The following is a 19363-nucleotide window of genomic DNA, read 5'->3' as shown; positions in this document are numbered from 1 at the left end:
AGCTAATTGGCATATCTTTAAGTCCAAGGTAGTATTTCTGTTCCTCCTCATGCTTCCAAAGTAATGCCTAAGAAAGGGGGCCTTGAGGATAGTCTTTCATTGCCACATGGCCTTGTGGGGATAGAGGAGCAGAGGAGAACAGCCTGGGCTCCACTTCTCCTTTAAAAGACAACAGTGGAATGGGCAAAATTTCAGTGGTGTTAGAGTGATCATGTAGGGAATTTAGCCAGTTGCCTAAAAATCTCACTGAAGGGTTGTCCATTGCAGAATTCGTGTAGTTTACCATGGACTGGGTTGTGCGGGGTCCCTAGTGGAAGTCTGGATTTGTGAAATCATTGTGGATTCAGCACTCCCACGCTGAGGTTTTGGTAGTGCAGTTGTCAGTTTGTCGAGTGTTAGTAACTCACAGGGCTCTGGTGAGGCCATTTTTCACATGGAATCTTCTCTTCCACCCACTGAAGGAGTGGGACACAGTTTCCAAGACCCCTCAACTCTTAAGTGTAAAAACTCAAGAAAGATTATTTGTAGAAAAAGTGTGTTAGACTCTTAAGCTAAACAGTAACTGAAATAATTTACTCTGTAGAAAAAATAATTTTTTTTTATTATGCTACCAATCAACATAATCTAGTTGGTATTTTATGGCTAAGGACTCTGTGCGCACACACAACAAGCTCTGTGTCTATGTGTGGATACATTAATGCTCTCTAATAAGTAGCACTGTGGCTTAGTCTTCCTACAGAAAAATTTTTTTTTTTTTTTTGAAAATTTTTTTCAGGCCCCTTGAGTGTATTCTTATGACAAAATATGGAGGAGGTGTTGGAAACACAAATTGCAGTTTTTAAGTAGTTGTTAGAGACTCTGAGAATAGTCTAAACATCTTCTGAGGCAGAGAAGACTTTTGACAAAGTTTGCAGTATTTCCTGCTGGCACCTGATACTATGATTTTGATACATAAAAATAAAATAAATTGGAAAGTTTAGAATAATTATTTTAAGTAAACAGACATTGAGCTTATTCTTACTGAATTATCACCTTTCCAGATAACCTCAAAGCCACTGTTCAGCTCATTAAACTTTTATTATTCTGAACTGTTTTCTGATATGAATGTCTATGTGGCACATGTAAATTTTTGTTTTTCAGTGAAATACTTCAGAAAATAGCATTTTGTAATATTTTGCAGAGAAAGGATCTTCCACATTTCATCTAGATTTTTTTCTGGTTATATTATTATTCAAGATAATGACTTTGCTGTTGAGGGCTGCAACAGTATTTCTCAATTTTTCTTGATTTAAATGCAGTTTTAAACAGAGGAGATCATGGTCAATGTACTAAGATGGTTTTTAATTTGTATTTCTTTCTGCCATGTTTCCCCATCTGTTGAACAAAATGAATTCTCTAGGCCTCTCTTTTCAAGTCCTCTTGACATTGCAGTTCAGTGTTATTCAGTCCTTGGCTTTGTTTCCTTTCTGTCCTTTGACAGTTCTGTATTTTCATGTTTGCTTACCATATTGAACTGCAGTCACAAATCTAAGCACAGTTTGTGAAACAAAATATTTTCAGACTGGCTTACCCCTGTTAATTTTTTGAAACCATTTCTGTTGCATTTTTGACATTCAATGAGAGTGGCTAAGATAAATATAGTCTGTGGCTGTTAACTGAAGATTTTGTACCTATTGTGACTAGTGTCTTGTTTGCATTTGAAAAAGTATTTAGGCTGAATCCTTTGAGAATTATATAGTGCTCTGCATAATTGCTTTTAACGTTTTCAATAACTAACAAAAAGATGAATGCAGAATGAAAATAACTGCTTTTGAAACACAAAAAGTCTCCTTTGATGAAATTTCAGACTGTAGTTGTTTGTTTCTAAAAGCCTGTATTTTACTCAAACCAAACTTGGATTACTTAGATTGCCATAATTTTTCTTTAGTGTGTAGCAGAACTTTGGGGATCTTGGCCCCTTTAAAAAAAAATTAAAAATTGAACAATAATATTTTGTGTGACTTGAGTTAAGTTTTGGTGGGGTTTTGGTTATTTGTTTCTTTACTGTGTTCTAACTTATTAAGCCATCTTTTCCAGTCATACAATCACTGAATGGCTGAGGTTGGAAGGGATGTCTAGAGGTCTCTGGTCCAATCCCCCTGCTCAAAGCAGGGTCAACTAGAACAGGTTGCTTAGAGCTTTGTACACTTGAGTTTTGACCATCTGCAAGGATGGAGGCTCCACAGCTTCTCTGGACAGCCTGGTCTGGAGTTTGTCCATCACAGCTTTAAAAAAAAAAAAAAAAAAAAAAAAAAAAAAAAAAAGTATTTGTCTTATTTTTAAATTGAACTTCCTGTGTCCATTACCTCTAATCCTTTCATTGGGCACCACTGAGAAGAGTCTAGTTCTTACTTCTTGATGTCCCTGCCCCTCCCTGCTTAGGGATTTATGCACATGGATGAGATCCCCCTGAGTCTTCTCTTCGCCAGGCTGAACAGCCCCAGCTCCCTCAGCCTCTCCTCATATGACCGGTGCTCTCAGTCCACAGTCATCTTCATGGCTTGTCCCTGAACTCTCTCCAGTAAGTCCATGTTTCTCTTGTACTGGGGAGCCCAGGACTGGACACAGCACCTCAGATGTGTCCCACCAGTGCCCCTCAACCTACTGGTAATGCTCTGCCTAATGCAGCCCAGGAGGCTGTTGGCCTTCTTTGCTGCAGGGGTGCATTGCCGGCTGATCGTTAACTTGGTGTCCACCAGGACCCCCAGGGTCTTTCCTGCAGAGTTTCTTTCCAGCCAGTCAGCCCCAGCATGCGTTGGTGCCTGGGGTTATTCCTCCCCAGGGGCAGGACTTTGCATTTCCCTTTGCTGAACTTTGAGATTCCTGTCAGCCCATTTCTCCAGCCTGTTGAAGTCTCTCTGGACGTCAGCACAAACCTTTAGTGTATCAACCACTCCTCCCAGTTATGTATCATTGCAAACTTCCTGAGGGTGCACTCTGTCCCATCACCCAGGTCATCAGTGAAGATGACAGAAGAGTATTGGACCCAGTATTGACCCCTGGGGCACACCAGTAGTGACTGGCCTCCAGATGGACTTTGTGCTGCTGATCCTGCAAGCCTCATCATCACTGTGTCTTTTATCTGAAGTCTGTTTGGGTAGTATTAATCTTGATGAACTTTTATTTCTTCAGCTATAATTTAGGTTTGTAAATATAATTTAGTTATGAAGGTGTTTTGGCAGTCAGTGAAATATAGGTACTACCAAGTGATTCAGTGATTCATCTTTTCCTCAAATGGGGCTGTTTTGCTTTGGGGCTGTGTTCAGAGTAAATAGTGAATGCTGTCCCAAGGGTTTATGATCTTCAGAGAAGAAGCAGGAATGGAAAGAATTGACTTGTCCAGCCCCCATCAGGGAGTCCGTCAGCTGAGCGAGCAGTGGAACTGCAGCCTCCTGCCTCCATGTCCGATATACCGCACATTACACTGTGCTTTTTCTCTTACTCGTTAGAGAATTGATTGCAGTGGATCTGTCCCCCTGCTTCCCAAGTTGTTTCCCATGCACGAAACCTACTTGAAGTTTACAGCTTCCTCCTTGCCACAGAGCACTTTTTCTGCCTGTTTAAACAGGGTGCGAGTTTAGTTCTTGGCTACTTTAAAAGAACAAGCCACACTTAGATATAAAAGTAGCAAGTGCTATGTTGCTGAAATATTAGCTTTGGCTTGCAGAATCCTGCCATGTGACGTTACAAGCCCTAGAAAGGGGAGAAAATCACCCTAACTCTGTCTTCTGTAGCTTGATCTAAAAGCCATGAGCTTTATTTTTGAAATTTAATATCATTAAACTGTTGAGGGTTTTGGTTTTGTTTAAATTATTTGCTATCTTTTGCATTTGAACATAATGCATGATCTCAAGTTGTTAGATGCCAGAGGCTGCTTGTGAGAAGGCATGACTGTCTTTCACCTCAAATATCTAACCACTCCTGTTTTTATTGTTCCTCTTGCTGTGCTATGGAAAAGACTTTTTGAAGCTGGCCTGAATTCGTTGTTTCTTTGAGGACACATTGAAGAAGTTATACTAACAACAGGCGTTGCTAGTGTTAGTCTGGGCTTTAGAAACTCTACTGAGTAATACCAATGGTAATGCCATTCAGTAGATACCGTGCAGTGTTATAGCTCCTAACTGCAGCGCTAATGCACAATGAAACAGGGGATTTCTGTTTTGAGTTGTCTTGGTCTGAATTCCCTAACTGTCAGGTTATTATCTGGGCAGTGGTGTGAAATCATAAGCTGGATTTTTGGGGGGGGGGGCTGGGGAAGGGGGGTGGAGGTAGAGATGAATCTTGTAATACTGTGAACAAATACATGCTGTCAGGCTTCTGTGTCTTGTTTGCTGCTGAGAAGTTGCCTTTCCTTTACTTATCATTGAACTTCCTTTACAACACCCTTTTTCCATGTATATAAAATTATGGCCATGTACGTTAACATTTACCATTGTACCCACCTTCGTTCTTGGTTAAATGCATATTTAAATATGGGGGGGGTTGTGTATATTCTCGCTCTTGTTCTGTCTTCCCCCCCCCCCCCCCCCCCGCCCCCGCCCCTGGTATATGTGTGTGTATATGTACATATACATACACGCATAAGTGAAAACAAGGAAGCAGTAAGTGATGATGAGAAATCTGATTTCCTTGGAAAGAAAATGGGACCTGTAATAGCTAACTATCCAGGTTGTCCAAGGCAAGGTTGGAGGTCTGATGTAGAAACAGTTTTGAGATTTGGAGAATGTTAATGCATCGACACAGTTGGGCTGGATCTGTCTTGGCTAGCTGAAATGTCCTTTTGTTGTACCGGGTTTTATGTTCTTCACATCCGTGTGGAAAGCCTCTGAAGACTAAACAATGCTTGTTTAAGTACTTCAGTAGATTCTTCTGTGTTAAAACAAGGACTGGCATTCTTCCTCCCTCCCCAAGTGTGGCGTGCTAAATTGTATTTTAATTCCCCAAATCAAGGAGTGAGAGTTCTGGTAGAAAGGTAGTGGGAACTGAAAAAACCCTACTTTTATGTTTCTTGTGTCAAAATGGTATAGTTGCTGCCAGTTAGCCTTTCAAAACTCTACCTGCTGGCTTTCCATGGCACCTGTATTGTAAGCAGCTGACCTTGTGTTAAAACATCATATTGGAGTTATTTAGAAATCTATACTGTTATGCCTGAAACGGTATGCTTTTAAAACGTGAAGTACCTTGATACTGTTTCACTAATTAAATGTTGCACATGCTGCTTAATTGATAGCTGTTGTGGCAGCAGTCATGTAAGGAAACAGTACAACGATGTAGCAGTGATGTTCTTGAACATCTCTGTGTTGGAATTGGCATAAAAACAAGGTTTTGCCTAATGAAGCATAACATACTTCCTCAATTGATTAGATCCAAAATTCTTAACACATTGTTTTTCTTCTGTGATTGTGTGTTCTACGTCCTTAGCTGTATGGGATGAGACGTGTTTGAAAATTTGGATGCCATCAGTTCTGGATGATGATTTTCTGGTCAATGTCATGTGTCTCATCACTGTAAGCTCTTGCTGCCTGCTAGCATCCACGGCCACTAAATAACTTTTGCATCTCCAATACCCTGCTAATGCTATTGCCTGTCATGTTGACATTTACGTAATATTATTTGGCTTCAGGAGTCAAAGGAGGCTGGTTCTCACATGCAGGAAGGGACTGCCTCTATCAAATTTGATTTAACCTGCTGTTCCTTGGTGCAGCCAGCAGCTTCCAAAATGATTGTGCCAAGGCCATTGGCAGGGAGGACTTAATAAAAAGGAATAGGTTTTCATGAGATGGGAAAATGTCTTGTCATCTAATTACAACAATTCAGGAGTCTTTTTGGCAAATTCATTCACAAGGTTTGAACCACTGGTCCTACTCTTCCTCCAAAATTGAATATTTTTCTTCAAGCTGCCTAGAAAATGTTAATCAGCGTCTTCTACTCTTGAGCCCACCTACAATCAGTTTCCTTCATATTGTTTCATAAACTCTAAACTATACCAAGAAAGAATTGAGAACAGCTCTTGGTAACCAGCATGCTACAATAAAATACTAGTGTAACATGCATCCATTATGAATATTTTAATACATAAAAAAAAAAAAGTTATTTCAGATACGCAGTTCTGGCTCTCATTAGGGATCAGCTAAGTATGGATCCACAGCCTCCACATGTGCAACACAAGCGTTTCCCTTCATCTGTAGAAATGTTTAGGTAGAGGGGTTTAGTTATCCTTTCAAGAAACCTGCATGTTAAGAATTTTTTGCATTAGCCCTAGGACAGAAAAGGTGATTTTTTCCCTCTCTTTTAAGGAGCTGCCCAGTGATAATAAGTGATGTTGAATATGTTTGTCTCCTGTGTAGTAGTTGGATCTGTAGCTCAAGAACTAACAAGTAGGGAATCTGTCACTCTCAGATCTTCCTGTGTGCAAACTAAAGAAGGGTAAACATTTTTATTGTGGTAGGGGTTGCAAGCAAGAGGACTTGATTAATTTTATCTGAAAGTCAATGCTTGGCAAAGCAGATGGCTGACCCTGGATCTTGTAGTGGAGAGATGTTTTCTTATCTACCTACTGGGGAGGACTTTGCCTGGATTCTGACTTACTCGTACCTTGTGTGAATTAAAGTTACATTGCTTGTGGCTTGAGGACTTGGCTGACGGTGATTAGGAGTGCACGTAGATGGTAGTACAGCAGAGATCCAAATGAAGCTACCCTTGGTTGCAGCTTTCATATGGTTTAATCATTGCTCTCTAAGCTAGTCGGATGGGCTGTCTCGGTCTTTCTTTTTGTTGTGGACAGTTAAATGGCTACCTGCTCAATGGGATGTGTTACGGAGAGGTGTCAGGTGGTGTTCTAAGAGCATTGTAAGAGATATACTAAAATGTCCTTGTGACATTGTATTCGTCTAGGTATTACACAAAGCTCCTAGTTATTGCTTTAAATAAGGGGTGAGAGTTACGTGCTATTCTTACTGAAAAGAAAGAAGTTAATACAGCATTTTACTGCTGTTTGATCAGTGAGTAACAGCACCTGGGCTAGATAAAACTGGTAGACTTTGTAAAACTGATGTGAATTTTGGGGTTTGTGTGGGGTCCTCCTTTCTTCCTTAAAGGAACAGTAGTTGTTAACTGCTTCAAGCCTTCCTGGCACATGGGGAGACTTTGCTCTGCACAGATAGGCCCCTGATGGAAGAAGCTGTAAGCCTGAAGCTGAAGACATGCTCGTCTTTTTTTTTCCAAGTGTGCTTAACACATTTGAAAGCTAGATACTTGTGTAATTTTGATTCAAAGATATGTTTATGGAGGTAGCTACCATGTTGGTCTTCTGTTTTGCCCCAAATTAGAACTTTTCTTGACTGATTCTCCCTGCCAAATGTTTAATAGTGTTATCCCTACGTGATGGGCTGATGGAGGTCACAGAAAACAAATAGCTTGTGTAACTTTCAACTGAAGAAACAGCCTGTAGCAATGACTTTTCTTTTAATGAATCGTGATTTACTATAATGACAATTCAGGAAAATTGTTTTATGGGGGCCATGTCTGCTTCAGTGTTTGGACCAGTTTTTGTGAGCTTGAAACTTAAGAACAGGGTGAGAGATTCTTCAAAACAAATGTGTGGATATTTAATGCTAAGGCATCAGAGAAAAACACCTGCTTCATTGTATCTGGTAAGACAAGATGGGTATTTTGGCTTTAAGTAAGCTGTTGAAGATCCTGTTCCCTGTGCCCTCTGAATTTTTGCAATGCAAACGCCAAGAGTGGTACAAGATACCCAAGCTTTGAAGCTTTACAAAAAAGAAAAATCTTTTTCTGCTTTTCAAGGCGAGGTGGGAGATTCAAAAGCCCCCAGACCCCTTATGTGAAGTTATTATTGGTTTTTTTTTCACTTACTGACAAGTTATTAAAAAGATGAGACTGACTTTCTTGTGATGCATACTGTATGACATTACTGATTTTCAAAGTGCAGTGATTGCTAAGTTGTTTCCATTTCAATGTCTGTCCCCATTCTGCTTTCAAATTGTTGAATATGAAAATCTGTTAAATTAACAAAGTAAAAATGACCGTGTAATTCATTAATCTTTAAACATTTCCAGTTTTTTCCAGATAATTTAATAACCTCTCTGAGCATTTATGCAATATAAAATTTCATAAAAATACATTAATCTGTTTGACATTTATGTAGAAAAGGAATTAGATTTTCACGACACATTTTTGTGTTACTGTGTACTTAATTGTTTTGTAGCTTGTAGCACTAAGGTAGATATGTTGATAATATTTTGTAAAGAAACAGCTTTTACCTGTTAATGTAGCCTCACTAGAGTAAACAAGAAAAAATCAATGGCCAGTAAAGAAACTTGAGGAGATCTTACTAAACTTTTAAAAATTTATTTTGTTGTTTTTTTAAAGGACATGCCCAGTCAGATATGAGGTTACTTTAACATATGGTTGGTTTTTGACCATGCTGATTCCTTTTCATGCCTTTAATCCTACTTTGTATTTTAGCAGCTAGAATGATACTCATTGGACAAAAATTGTATAAGTAAAGGCTTCAAGGTGCCGAAGTTTATGGTAATGCATTCCTAATACAAAACATTTGATGCTTTCTTTAGGTATTTGATGTTTACTAGGAAGCGAGATAGCATCTCATCCTTTTACAAGGGAAGCAAGAATTAAGTTGCCCAGATGGCATTTTTAGTAGTATAATTTACTGCTGTCGTGACAGTGTAGGATGACTGAAACTTTTTTCTTGATAAAGATTTTAATCTTGTATCACATCCATCTTCAGTCAATGTAAAAATAGTAGTGTAGTAAGCCAAATGGATGCTTAGATATGGATAATGTTTACCTGCTGTATAGGAGGAGATTGAGGATTAAGTCGTGAGTGTTTGTAAGATACTGTGAAGGCGGAGCTTTCTACATAAATGCCAAGAAAACTACTCCACATATATGGCAGAAGACCTTCAAAATATGTTGCCTTTTCTTCTGACAGTTGCTTCTTAAAAATCATCAACAAAATAGTGAAATTATATTGCTTGATTTCAACTTTAATTTCAAGATGCTGGTTTAAAATGGATTTCTGAATTAAAAAATGCTTTTGGAAGACTCAAGTGTTTTAATATTTCTGGAAGATAGTATTATAATGCTTATATCCTTTGGAATAATGTTGCATACCTTAGAAGACAATTTTGCAAGTCATCTTGATAATCCTGCCCATCTTTAGACTATTCTTGAGGCTTGGGTGTGTTTATTTAAAAACAGTACAAGTTTCCATTATCTTGAGTTGTGTAGAGAATTCTGTGGTCAGTGAGATTTATTTAGTTTGTCCAAAGGCTTATCTGAGTGTTTGCTCATGTGTTAATAAAATGGTACGATAGCTTGATTGGTTTGATTGCCTCCGAATTCAGCGGTTATGTGCTTAGACCAGAGCCCCAAGCTTGCTGTCAGAAAACACTGGGTGAGTGCCAGCACATGTGCAGGAAGTGGCGTGCTTCCATTTACTGCTTTCCTGTTGTCCCGTCACGCACATCCCCGTGCTCCCCATTCCCCTGTTTTACTCCTTTTCTCTGAAAACTTGTCCTCATCCTCCTTTATTCCCGCCAGTGACAGAGCTACCCTTTCCTACCTTGCCCTGCTTTGGTAGGAGGTATGTCCTTGTGCTGGCCCATGTCTTGGAGCCGCCTCTGTAAATCAACCAAGGTAGCGATGGGCAGTTACTGCCTGCATTGGTGTGGTGTCCCACGCGGCGGGACAGTTACCTCTGCCCATACTGCCAAGCCTCTAGTCATCAATTCTGGTGGAGACTATGCGTGGGCAACTGCTGTCTAAACTGGTAATAACAGTCTGGAGATACATGCTTACATCTTGGGTAAGTATCTCCAGACAGAAGCACTCCAAACTTATTGTTTTATTTTTATTATGTTCCTGTTACTTTTCACTGTTCACCTACTGATTGTGATGCCTCCTTTGGGTGTCCCATACTTTTTCTGTAGAGCACAATTAATATCACACAGTGCTGTAGTAAAACTAACATTGAATTGTGATCAAGGTTAAAAATGAGTGAGTTCACTGAGCATACACAATGAATAGTCACTTTAGAGTTTTCCCCCTTCTGTTTCTCCCCTTCTTTCTCATAAAATGAAAGGACTTTTTGCTTTAGAAAGCGTTAAGACACTAGCAAAGCCTCAGTTGCTGTAATGAGCATCTATCTACTCACGAACGATGGTTGGGCTTGCTCTTATTAGAGCAGTAGCATCGTGGCATAGATGGAGGTGATTGCTACAGATTTGCTTTCAATTTATCCTATAGTCTATAAAGAAAATGCAGATTTGTAAAGCATGCTTTTCGGAGGGTGTGCAGTTTTGCTAACTTACTAAAATATAACAATACTTTAAGAAAAATTTAATCCACTTTGCACAAATATGTTCTGCCTTTTTTTTTTCATCCTTGAATTTAGCAATTAAAATGGAGTTGAATTAAGTCTTTTGACTCACTTTTGTTTTTGTGGTCTTATGATTGACTACGACTCTTGGACTTTTGCCTATTTTCAGGTGATTTTTTTTCCCATCCAGCTACTTGCAGGCCCTGGTCTGCTTAGCTTCCAAGTTTAGAGGAGATCAGGTGCTTTCAGCCTGGTATAGCAAAAGTGCATAAAATAGAGTACTGTTTTGTAACCCTGACTTGATATTTCAGAGGAGGAAATGAATATTATTGAGGAAGGCAATATTTACTTTTAATTTTTTCCTCCCTGAATAGGAGAATTGTTGAGTTACTGAGCTTGTGCATTTGTCTTGGGAGAAGTGTGGAGGGGTTGGATATAGATAAAAATCTGCAAATATGTGGTGCATGCATATGTGTTGCACACTTAAGCTTAAGAATTATATTTCAGCAGTATCTAAAGGCTTTTTCAGATAAAACATTGCCTTTGCTGGAATTAACTGTGAATTGTTGTTTCTCTCTGCTCATCATTTTTATTTGCATTTTTTAACCGGAATAAGTTGGTTGTGGTACTAATTATATTTGTATCTTCTCAACTGGAATTGTTATCAATAGATGCAGTCATTGTGATTCATAGTTTTTTAGACAAATAATTGAGATTGTGTGTGTGTGGAGGGAAACAAATTAATCTGTTGTCTCCATAATTCTCTGTGCTTAATTAAATTAAATAAATCAATTTTCCTTCTTTTCAAATGCATACGCTGGTTCCTTGAACTAGCATCTGCTAACTTGTTTTAGTCATTGAAGATACTGTCTGAAGCATACATGTGGTTTGGCAAAGCTTGATATGTATAGAAAGAACAGAATTTTTTTGTGCTGCTAAAAAGTACCATGTAGTGTATAGCACTTGTTCAGTATGCATGCTACCACATGGTAGCACTTCAAAAGAGACAAATTATTGCCTTAAAAATACTATCCACATTAGTAGTGGTGCTATAAAAGGAATATTTTTTTAGCTGTTTTTCAATATAGTTTGACCAGAATAACCGAAATTTGCCATGTTCATGTTGCCAGTTAAATTCAGAGAAGTGTTAGCGCAGAGGCTGGATGCTGTTTCTTCTGATGGACTTTTGTGTCCCTTGGAAAGCATGCCCAGTCTTGAGTAAATTTTAGTTAGTGACAACCCTAAGTTTTCATTCATCTGTCTTCTGGATACCCAGGATTTCTGCGAGGAAACAATATACATCCTCAGATACTCCAGAGAATCTTTTTGAGGAGGCTGTTGTGGGTGACGGAGCAGTAAAGGTCTACCTTGTTTAAGGACAAATTTGTGAAACGTGAGTCAAGACAAACACTTAATCGTGAAATCCAGACTGAAGGCTATGCAGATGTTAGTGGTTCATAGCATAGAGTTGGATGTTACCTCCCTTGGTAGTGCTGCCTGTGTCCAGCGTACACTGCAGTGAGCTGGGTGAGCAACAACATAAAACCAGTCTGCAGCTTGTGATACTGGGTACGAAGTTTTTCTGGTTTGGAGGGGCTTGGCTTTTTAGGAGACGTGTTGGTTGCCGCTCTTAAAACCATATTTCTTAAGCCATATCAACTTAAAATATGTTTTGGAAATTGAGGCCTTGAGCATCTGAGGTGTTATCAAATGTATTGCCTCCAGGCCATCTTTGATCAAGGTTTCACATGTCATAATATTTACCAGCAGTCTGAATATGGCCAGGCTGAAGTGCATCTCATTTGATGGTAACGATAGCTGTTTAAGGACTACATTTCGGCAATGCGTACATTGATATGTGACCTCTTGAGAGCTGGATTTTAATGAATTGTTTATGAAGAAATGAAAATAATACAGTTTTAGTGATAAATAAACTTGCGTCATGTATCAGGTTGCTACAAGAACACTTGTTTTGGAAGTGTTTTAGAAATAAGCTGTTACTTCAAGAAGGATGTGAATTTGCCAGTTGTTTGTAAACTGTAGTGTGTTAGATTTTTTGCATTTTAAAATTATTCACATGGACTCTTTTTTTTTTCAGTGCATTAGTTGATTTGTCCTATTCTTAAATCAGATTTTCAAACAGTGAAGTTATTGACTTGAGGACATTTTAAGGTATTTGGAGAACATGTCTGAGTTGTCCCAGTGTTGAATGGGTCATCGCATTAGTGTTCGGTTCTTGGCCTTGTCTCTGATTTGTTACATAATTTGGGGTATGTTATTTTCTTATTGGTAGGGTACAGGATATACCTCCTATATGTTAAAGTCCAGATGAAGTTTCTAATGTTGCCAGTACTTTTTAGAAAAGGAAAAAGTGTTTAAATTATTTTAGTATTTTCTTTAATCTTTTACAACAAGTTTGTTAAAACTTAGCTGAATTCAGGGGAAAAAAATATCCACCAAACTACTTTAGTAGGGTTTACTGTTTTCAGTCAAGGGATTTTGTTAATTCAAATCCACACAAGTCAGTCATATTCAAGCAAAACACCCGTACTGTATAGTTTTGCACTTTTTCTGCTTTAGACAAATTATAGTAACACTTTCTAGCTGCATTAATCCTCACCCATTTGTTTGCAAACTAACAGAAAAATTGCCCTTTTAGAGGAAGGAGGGTTTTTTTTAAATAATAACAAAAAAGAGAATCTTCTGTTCGAAAGAAGTCCACCCCAGAGAGGTGCTCAGGAGATTCATGATGGCCCAGGAGACAGAGGCTGTGCGTTCTCAATGCAAAGAAACACACTGAGAAATGCAAACGTGACTGTTAGCTTTCCTCATCATAAGGACACTCCTTAACAAATAATTTCCTTAAAAATATAGGTACAGCGTTTAAATGCGAGGAGTGGGGGCAAGCACCCTGGTCTGGCTGTTCCCCTGCTCTTTTCCTTGCTCACCTCAGTTCTGGGCCCCCTCAGAGTTAGTGGCATTTTTTAGTGGCAGCTTTGTAGCGTGGCTTGGGAAGGACTGTGACTTGAAACAGTGAACTCCTTGTTAGAAGTAGTCCATCACTGTCCCAGGTCCTAGCAGACTGAGGACTGGGTAGAAGGAGAGAGCTCTTGCCTAGTCTGTGCTGAACTTCTAGGTAAAAAGATGATGTTTTGTAGATAGGGCAAAAGATGTAAAGAAACAGTGGTAACGGTATCAACAAAAGCAACTTGGGGGCTGTTATCCATTTGTGCAAGCTGGCAGCTTGTTGAAGCTATCTAGCTACTAATACATGTTATAAAATATATATGTTTGGTTAAAAGAGTTTCCATTTCTCCCTGGTGAGGACTGCATCATGTTTTAATTTCTGCAGTTGTTTTCCCAAGGCAGAGATGTTAGCTATTGATGCTTTATTGGTTCTTTGAGATTTTTCTGCTATTGCCTTCATTATCATCTAACTGCTAACAGTCATGAGAGGAAGAATTGCTGACTTGAAATCTGGATGGTTTTCAGCAAGTCCTTTTTCTTCTAGACGATATCGCTTACACTTCTGTTCAGTTACATATTGCTGGTTATACTGTCTTTAAGAAAAGAAGTTGTCCCGGAACTTGGTTACCAGTTACCTCTCAGATTAATGCTTTTAAGAGGATGATATACCTTTATTTAGGTTTGTAAAAGATCTGGATGTTTTCTTAGGGTATTCCCTCTCTTTAACATTACACCTTTTAAGGGAGAAATTATCTGAGTGGGTCAACCACATGATTTCAGAGGAATCTGTATACAAGTATCTTCCCATCATTGCATGACCACCTCTACTTTGACAGCATCCTCAATTACAAGAGAATTGCCACTGCAAGGAGCAGTCTAGCTCAGCTATCTAAAAACCCACAGTTAACTTCATTCTCAAAAAATGTTTTCTCTTTTAGCTGCTTTTGAAAATCCCTTTCTAGTTTTTCCTTTTCATGACTTCATTTAGCTAGAAAGGTTCTAACCATAATTTCATGTTTTAGCATGTTGTAGCACATCATGTCAAAAGCAAGTCTTACTTGCTTTCCACACAGATGTATCTCTGAAAAGATTCTTTTAACCAAAACAGTTTATTCTAGCGATATTTAATAAATGGACCATATGCTTTTTCAATTCAAAATCGTGGTCACAGCAGGAGTCTTTTAGTTGGTTCCAGGGGAGATCTGTGTTCTTTATGTTTTAATCATGAAATTTAGAAAGTTAATGTCTTCCCCCCCCAAAAACCCCAACAAAACCTTTAAGTTTATGGACTGAACTTCTTTGACAAGATAGATCTTGGCTTTGCTTTTGTGAGAAACCTTGAGATGCTACTGGCTAAAGCATTGAGGCTGCTATGTAAGGAGTATGCTTGAAATTGGCCAGTATTTCTGGAATTGTGCAATAAAAGTGGGATTAAAATTTATTTTGATCTGGCAAGGGGGAAGATTTTCAAACTTATTTTGAAATAGTCGTTTGATCAGTTCTACTTAGCTGTCTGTCCTGGAGCGTGTAGTGGCATCTTTAGATTTGTCTTGGTTTAGAGGCAGCCAGGTGGTGCAGGCCTTTTCTTTGCTTGCTCTGTATGATGGGATTTCAGACTGTAGCCTGGATGGTTTTGCTGTATTAGTTTGGGGTGCTGTATTATCATGGTTTTCTGGCTGAAACACAAATTGCAAGTAATTTATACTAAGATATTATGAAATAGAATGCAGGCACCAACATATGCTGATGGAAAAAGTCTGCAAGGGCTTATATAAGCATACGTAGATTACTTAAAAAATATAGTTAGTAAGATATGTTAGTTTAATGAAAAGGGCCAGCAGACTGCAGCATGAAGTTTGTGCTCTAAGGGTGATAAGTTGGAAAAATATTTGTCCAATCTTGAAAAATGTCTCCTCATATCTTTAAAGAATATCTTTAAAGAATTTTTTTTCTCTTGAAAGGATATGAAGTGGGGTCTGAAAACATAGCACATTCTGTTCTCTAATTAATTTATGTTGCTTTCTTTTATAAGTATCATATTTTTGTCTGTGCAAGGAGAAGCCTTGAAAAAAATTAACAAAAATAAATACATAGGAGGAGGTTGTTTTTTATCTTTGTAAATTTTGCAGCTACAGACAAAACTTAAGTATTGTGTTGTATTATTGCATTTGATTTCCTATCAGTTGGCTGTGAGCATTGGTTCATCTGATAATCACACCGAAATCTCTGTTTCCTTAAATTTAACAAGCAGGCACAGTGTCCTGTCTGTTTAAAAGATCTGATAAATGATAAGGTGCGTTGATCTGCTCGATGGGATTATGTTAAGCATTCCTGAATACAATTCTGTTCCATCTGCTTGAACGAGGCATTTAGTAGAAACAGAATTTATTCGTTAGTACAATGAAACATTACAGCTGTTAGTGTTAAAACAAAAACCAAAACAACAAAAAACCCACAAAAAAACCAAACCTGAAAAAAAATGCTCTCTACTGTCTAAGGTAACTTACTGTATATAAATATGTGTGTGTTATGTATAATATATACGTACATATGCATTTATGTATATCTAAAATGAAGAAACAGTGTTGAAAATTTCAAGATAAATGCAATCAAAACTATTTGACAGCTATAGTTGGTCCCCCAAATGCTAATACTGAAAATGTAGTTCTATGTTGCGAAAAAGGCATAAATAGGTTATTTTCACTTTCATATACTCATTAAATAATTCTCCTTTTGATTCCAAAAGTTATCTAATTCCCGACAGTATTTTCACTTAAATCACAATATTTCTTTGTTACTAAATGGTAAAACGTTATTGCTTAATTGAAACCCAGTATCAGAATTCTTTTTTACTGAATGAGCAAGGTAATACAGACTGTAAATGACATGTAACAGTTTGTTGATCACTTTGGCAATTAATTGCAGCTGGAAAAAGTCTGCTTACTCAGGCTAGTCTTACTCTCATTCTCTGAGGAAGCTCTGGATTTTAATGAAGACAGTCCAGCAGTGAATAAACAAACTTTTATGCAGTTGCAAAAATGAAAATAAAATAAAACACAATTTACTCATTTAAAACCAAGCTCTCTCTTGAAATAGTACAGATTGTGTAAGTTTACTTTTTAAACGTACTTTTTTTTAATGTAGTTCAATACCAGATGGAAATGATGCGAAGCCTTCGCCACGTAAACATTGATCATCTTCACGTTGGCTGGTACCAGTCCACATACTATGGCTCTTTTGTCACTCGTGCCCTCCTGGACTCCCAGTTCAGTTACCAGCACGCAATTGAGGAGTCTGTAGTTCTCATTTACGGTTAGTATGAGGTTTCCTTTATTATTCTTTTCCCCTCTTAATATTATTACTACTATTTTTGTATTCTGTCTTTTGCCTGTAAGAGTAGCCTGGCAGGCCTTTTCGAGTAAATACCAACCCTGTGTCTACGGCAGCCTCAGCAGCAGCTAAGTCTAGACAGGGTTTCCTTCTTTCTGTTTATTTTTCTTGCTATCAGAGCCCTGATGTGTACGTTTTGGAATGCTGGAGTAGCTGCTTCATTTTTATTCCTTCATCTCCCCTCCCTCGTCGAAGGGGCTGGTGGAACCCGACCAGATGTCTAACAAACCCCGCTTGCTAGCGTGTCTGGCTCTGTACGTGACTGACCAATCATCGCACGAATTGCCAAGTTTTTTTTTATACCTCTGACAGAAGCATACAAAACCTGGACTGTTTCTTAGCACAAAGATTTTTTTCTTTTCTGCCTATTTAATGGTGTTTCCTCAAGCTCTCCAGACCAGATGTTCTGTGCTGTATCAGAACCGTAGGCAATTTAACAGCTTTATAGCCTCCCCCTCCCCAAACACTCACAGTTTGCCATATCTGGCAGACTTGCATATAGTTTCCAGCTGAGAAGTAAATGTAACGTCCTGAGTATCTGTCAGAAAAAATACTAATGAATACGATCAATCTTATGAGCTGCCCCAAAATTGTTTCAGTATGTTAACAATTGGATTACAGTAAAGAACAAGTTGTTAAAGTATACTTATATTGGCTGGAAACATTGCATCATCAGACCTTGATGAATTTTCCACTTGTTTCAGTCTATTTTGGTTTTCATTTTATCACCGATTGCTAAAAGTTTTACTGTGTTAAGTTTCAGACAACATGAATGTTAACACAGCTTTTATTCCCATGTTGGCATGCTCCAGCCGTTATCATGCTGCAAGTGTTAAGCTTCTTTGTCCTAGGAATGTAACAGTTTGTTTAGAAAATTTCCCCCTAAATTCAGTGGAGTATGTCAAGGCAAAACTAATCTTTTTATATACCAGTTACATTGTTATACGTGAAGCAGCAGGGCAACTTGATCTGAATTAGCGTATTGCTACACTAAAATTACAAATTTTTTTTTGTATAAAATGTAGTTTAATTAATATTTTAATTTACCGCATAATGACTGGAGGGAAAAATCTTGATTTAAATGAGGTAGCTCTTACCTAAGTTCTGGAGATAGTTCATGTGAAAGAAAAGAAAATGTGAATTAGACCTTTAATGGGGAAATAAAGTTGTGAGTAGAATAGGTCTAGATCCCCCTATGTTCTCCAAGTTAAGTTTATTAATTAGCTTCACTGTATATAGTTGGATGTATTTTACATTTCAGTACAATAGGTTTACTTCCGCTGTAGTGTCTTTTCTGTGTTGGTTCTCTTAATTTTTTTTAATAGGACTACTTAGTTATTTTCTGCCTGTTTATGTCATTCAGATATTTAAAAAAAAAAAAAAAAGGCAATCTGGGGTTAGTAATAATACGCTTCCTCCATTTTTAATTATAGATCCCATTAAGACTGCCCAAGGGTCTTTGTCACTAAAGGCATATAGGCTGACTCCCAAACTGATGGAAGTTTGCAAAGAAAAAGACTTCTCTCCAGAAGCGTAAGTAAAAGAATGTTTTCTCATAGGTTTTGCTGGATTATTTGGGAGGCAGAAGGATACACAGGATGATGAAATACTGTATTTTAAAATCTCATGTAATAGTGTGTGCTGGGGAAACAGGATATATGGGTAGCGATAGACGTGCACTGATACAGTGGGCTGAGAAGGCATGAAAGTCTGTCTTTGGGCATCTAAATGAGGGCCGAAGTGGTGGAACTTGAACAGATTTTGGAGGTGGTCAACGGGCTGACTGTAAGGACCATGGTGAAGATAGCTGTATCTGGGAGCCGAGTCAAAAATATAAAAAAAAGAAATGGAGAAGGGGAAATAGTTGGTCTGTCTTCAAGCTCTTTTTTTCCAGAAGGAAAGTTGAACAGGTATTCTGGAGTGGCTGTTCTGTATTTATTCCAAATTAACTCCCCCATGTGGACACAATCTTCTGGAGTAAAGTAGGATAATTACTCTGTTTCAAAAGATTAGCCACTTGTAATAGATGTAGGCCTTAGCTGTCACCTTTTTCCTCAAATAGTTTGGTGTTCAATGGCAAAAGCACAAGCACTTGTTAAACTTTCTTCGTTGAGGAAAAACTGAATCATTTCATTGCTTGCTGTCTAAACATAACATATCCATGATGAAAAAACAAATCCGTGCTTAGTCAAAAAAAAAGGGTGGGGATGGGGGTAGGGAGAGGAGGGCAAAAAGCAAAAGTTTTTATTCCAAAATCCAATATGCATACAAAGAAGTTAAGGATGTATTTCTGTAGAAACTTATAGATCATGCCTTTATTTCCAGATTTTATGAAAGGTACTACTGTCTACTTTATTATAAAGCAATAACAATAGTTTCTATATGTATATTGTAAAATTAAAAAAAAACCAAAACCAAAATGCTGGAAATTTATATTTTAATTTCCACCATAGAATTTAATTATTCAAAACACACGCTATTTTGTCAATCCAATTTTTGGTCAGTAAAAATTTTAAACAATTTCCCCAATAACTGAATAGTTTTCATTGTAGTAGTTATGATTTTAAAGGTATTTCAGTGTCATGTGGTAACTAATTGTTCACT

At 37.9% G+C, this 19363-nt stretch overlaps 1 protein-coding gene across 1 annotated transcript in view; it reads left to right on the top strand.

Moving 5' to 3' along the window:
* EIF3H (eukaryotic translation initiation factor 3 subunit H) overlaps nt 1-19363 on the top strand; it is an 88360-nt gene that overhangs the window by 54466 nt on the left and 14531 nt on the right. The window contains exons 3-4 of the mRNA XM_052787324.1: nt 16514-16681; nt 18193-18292. Of these exons, the coding sequence (XP_052643284.1) occupies nt 16514-16681; nt 18193-18292 (268 nt within the window). The remainder of the gene's footprint in view (nt 1-16513; nt 16682-18192; nt 18293-19363) is intronic.

The sequence above is a fragment of the Harpia harpyja genome, chromosome 5, assembly GCF_026419915.1.
Source record: "Harpia harpyja isolate bHarHar1 chromosome 5, bHarHar1 primary haplotype, whole genome shotgun sequence".
Classification (NCBI taxonomy): Eukaryota; Metazoa; Chordata; class Aves; order Accipitriformes; family Accipitridae; genus Harpia; species Harpia harpyja.
The sequence above is the reverse complement of the archived record's forward strand: the minus strand, read 5'-3'. Positions and strand labels throughout refer to the sequence as shown.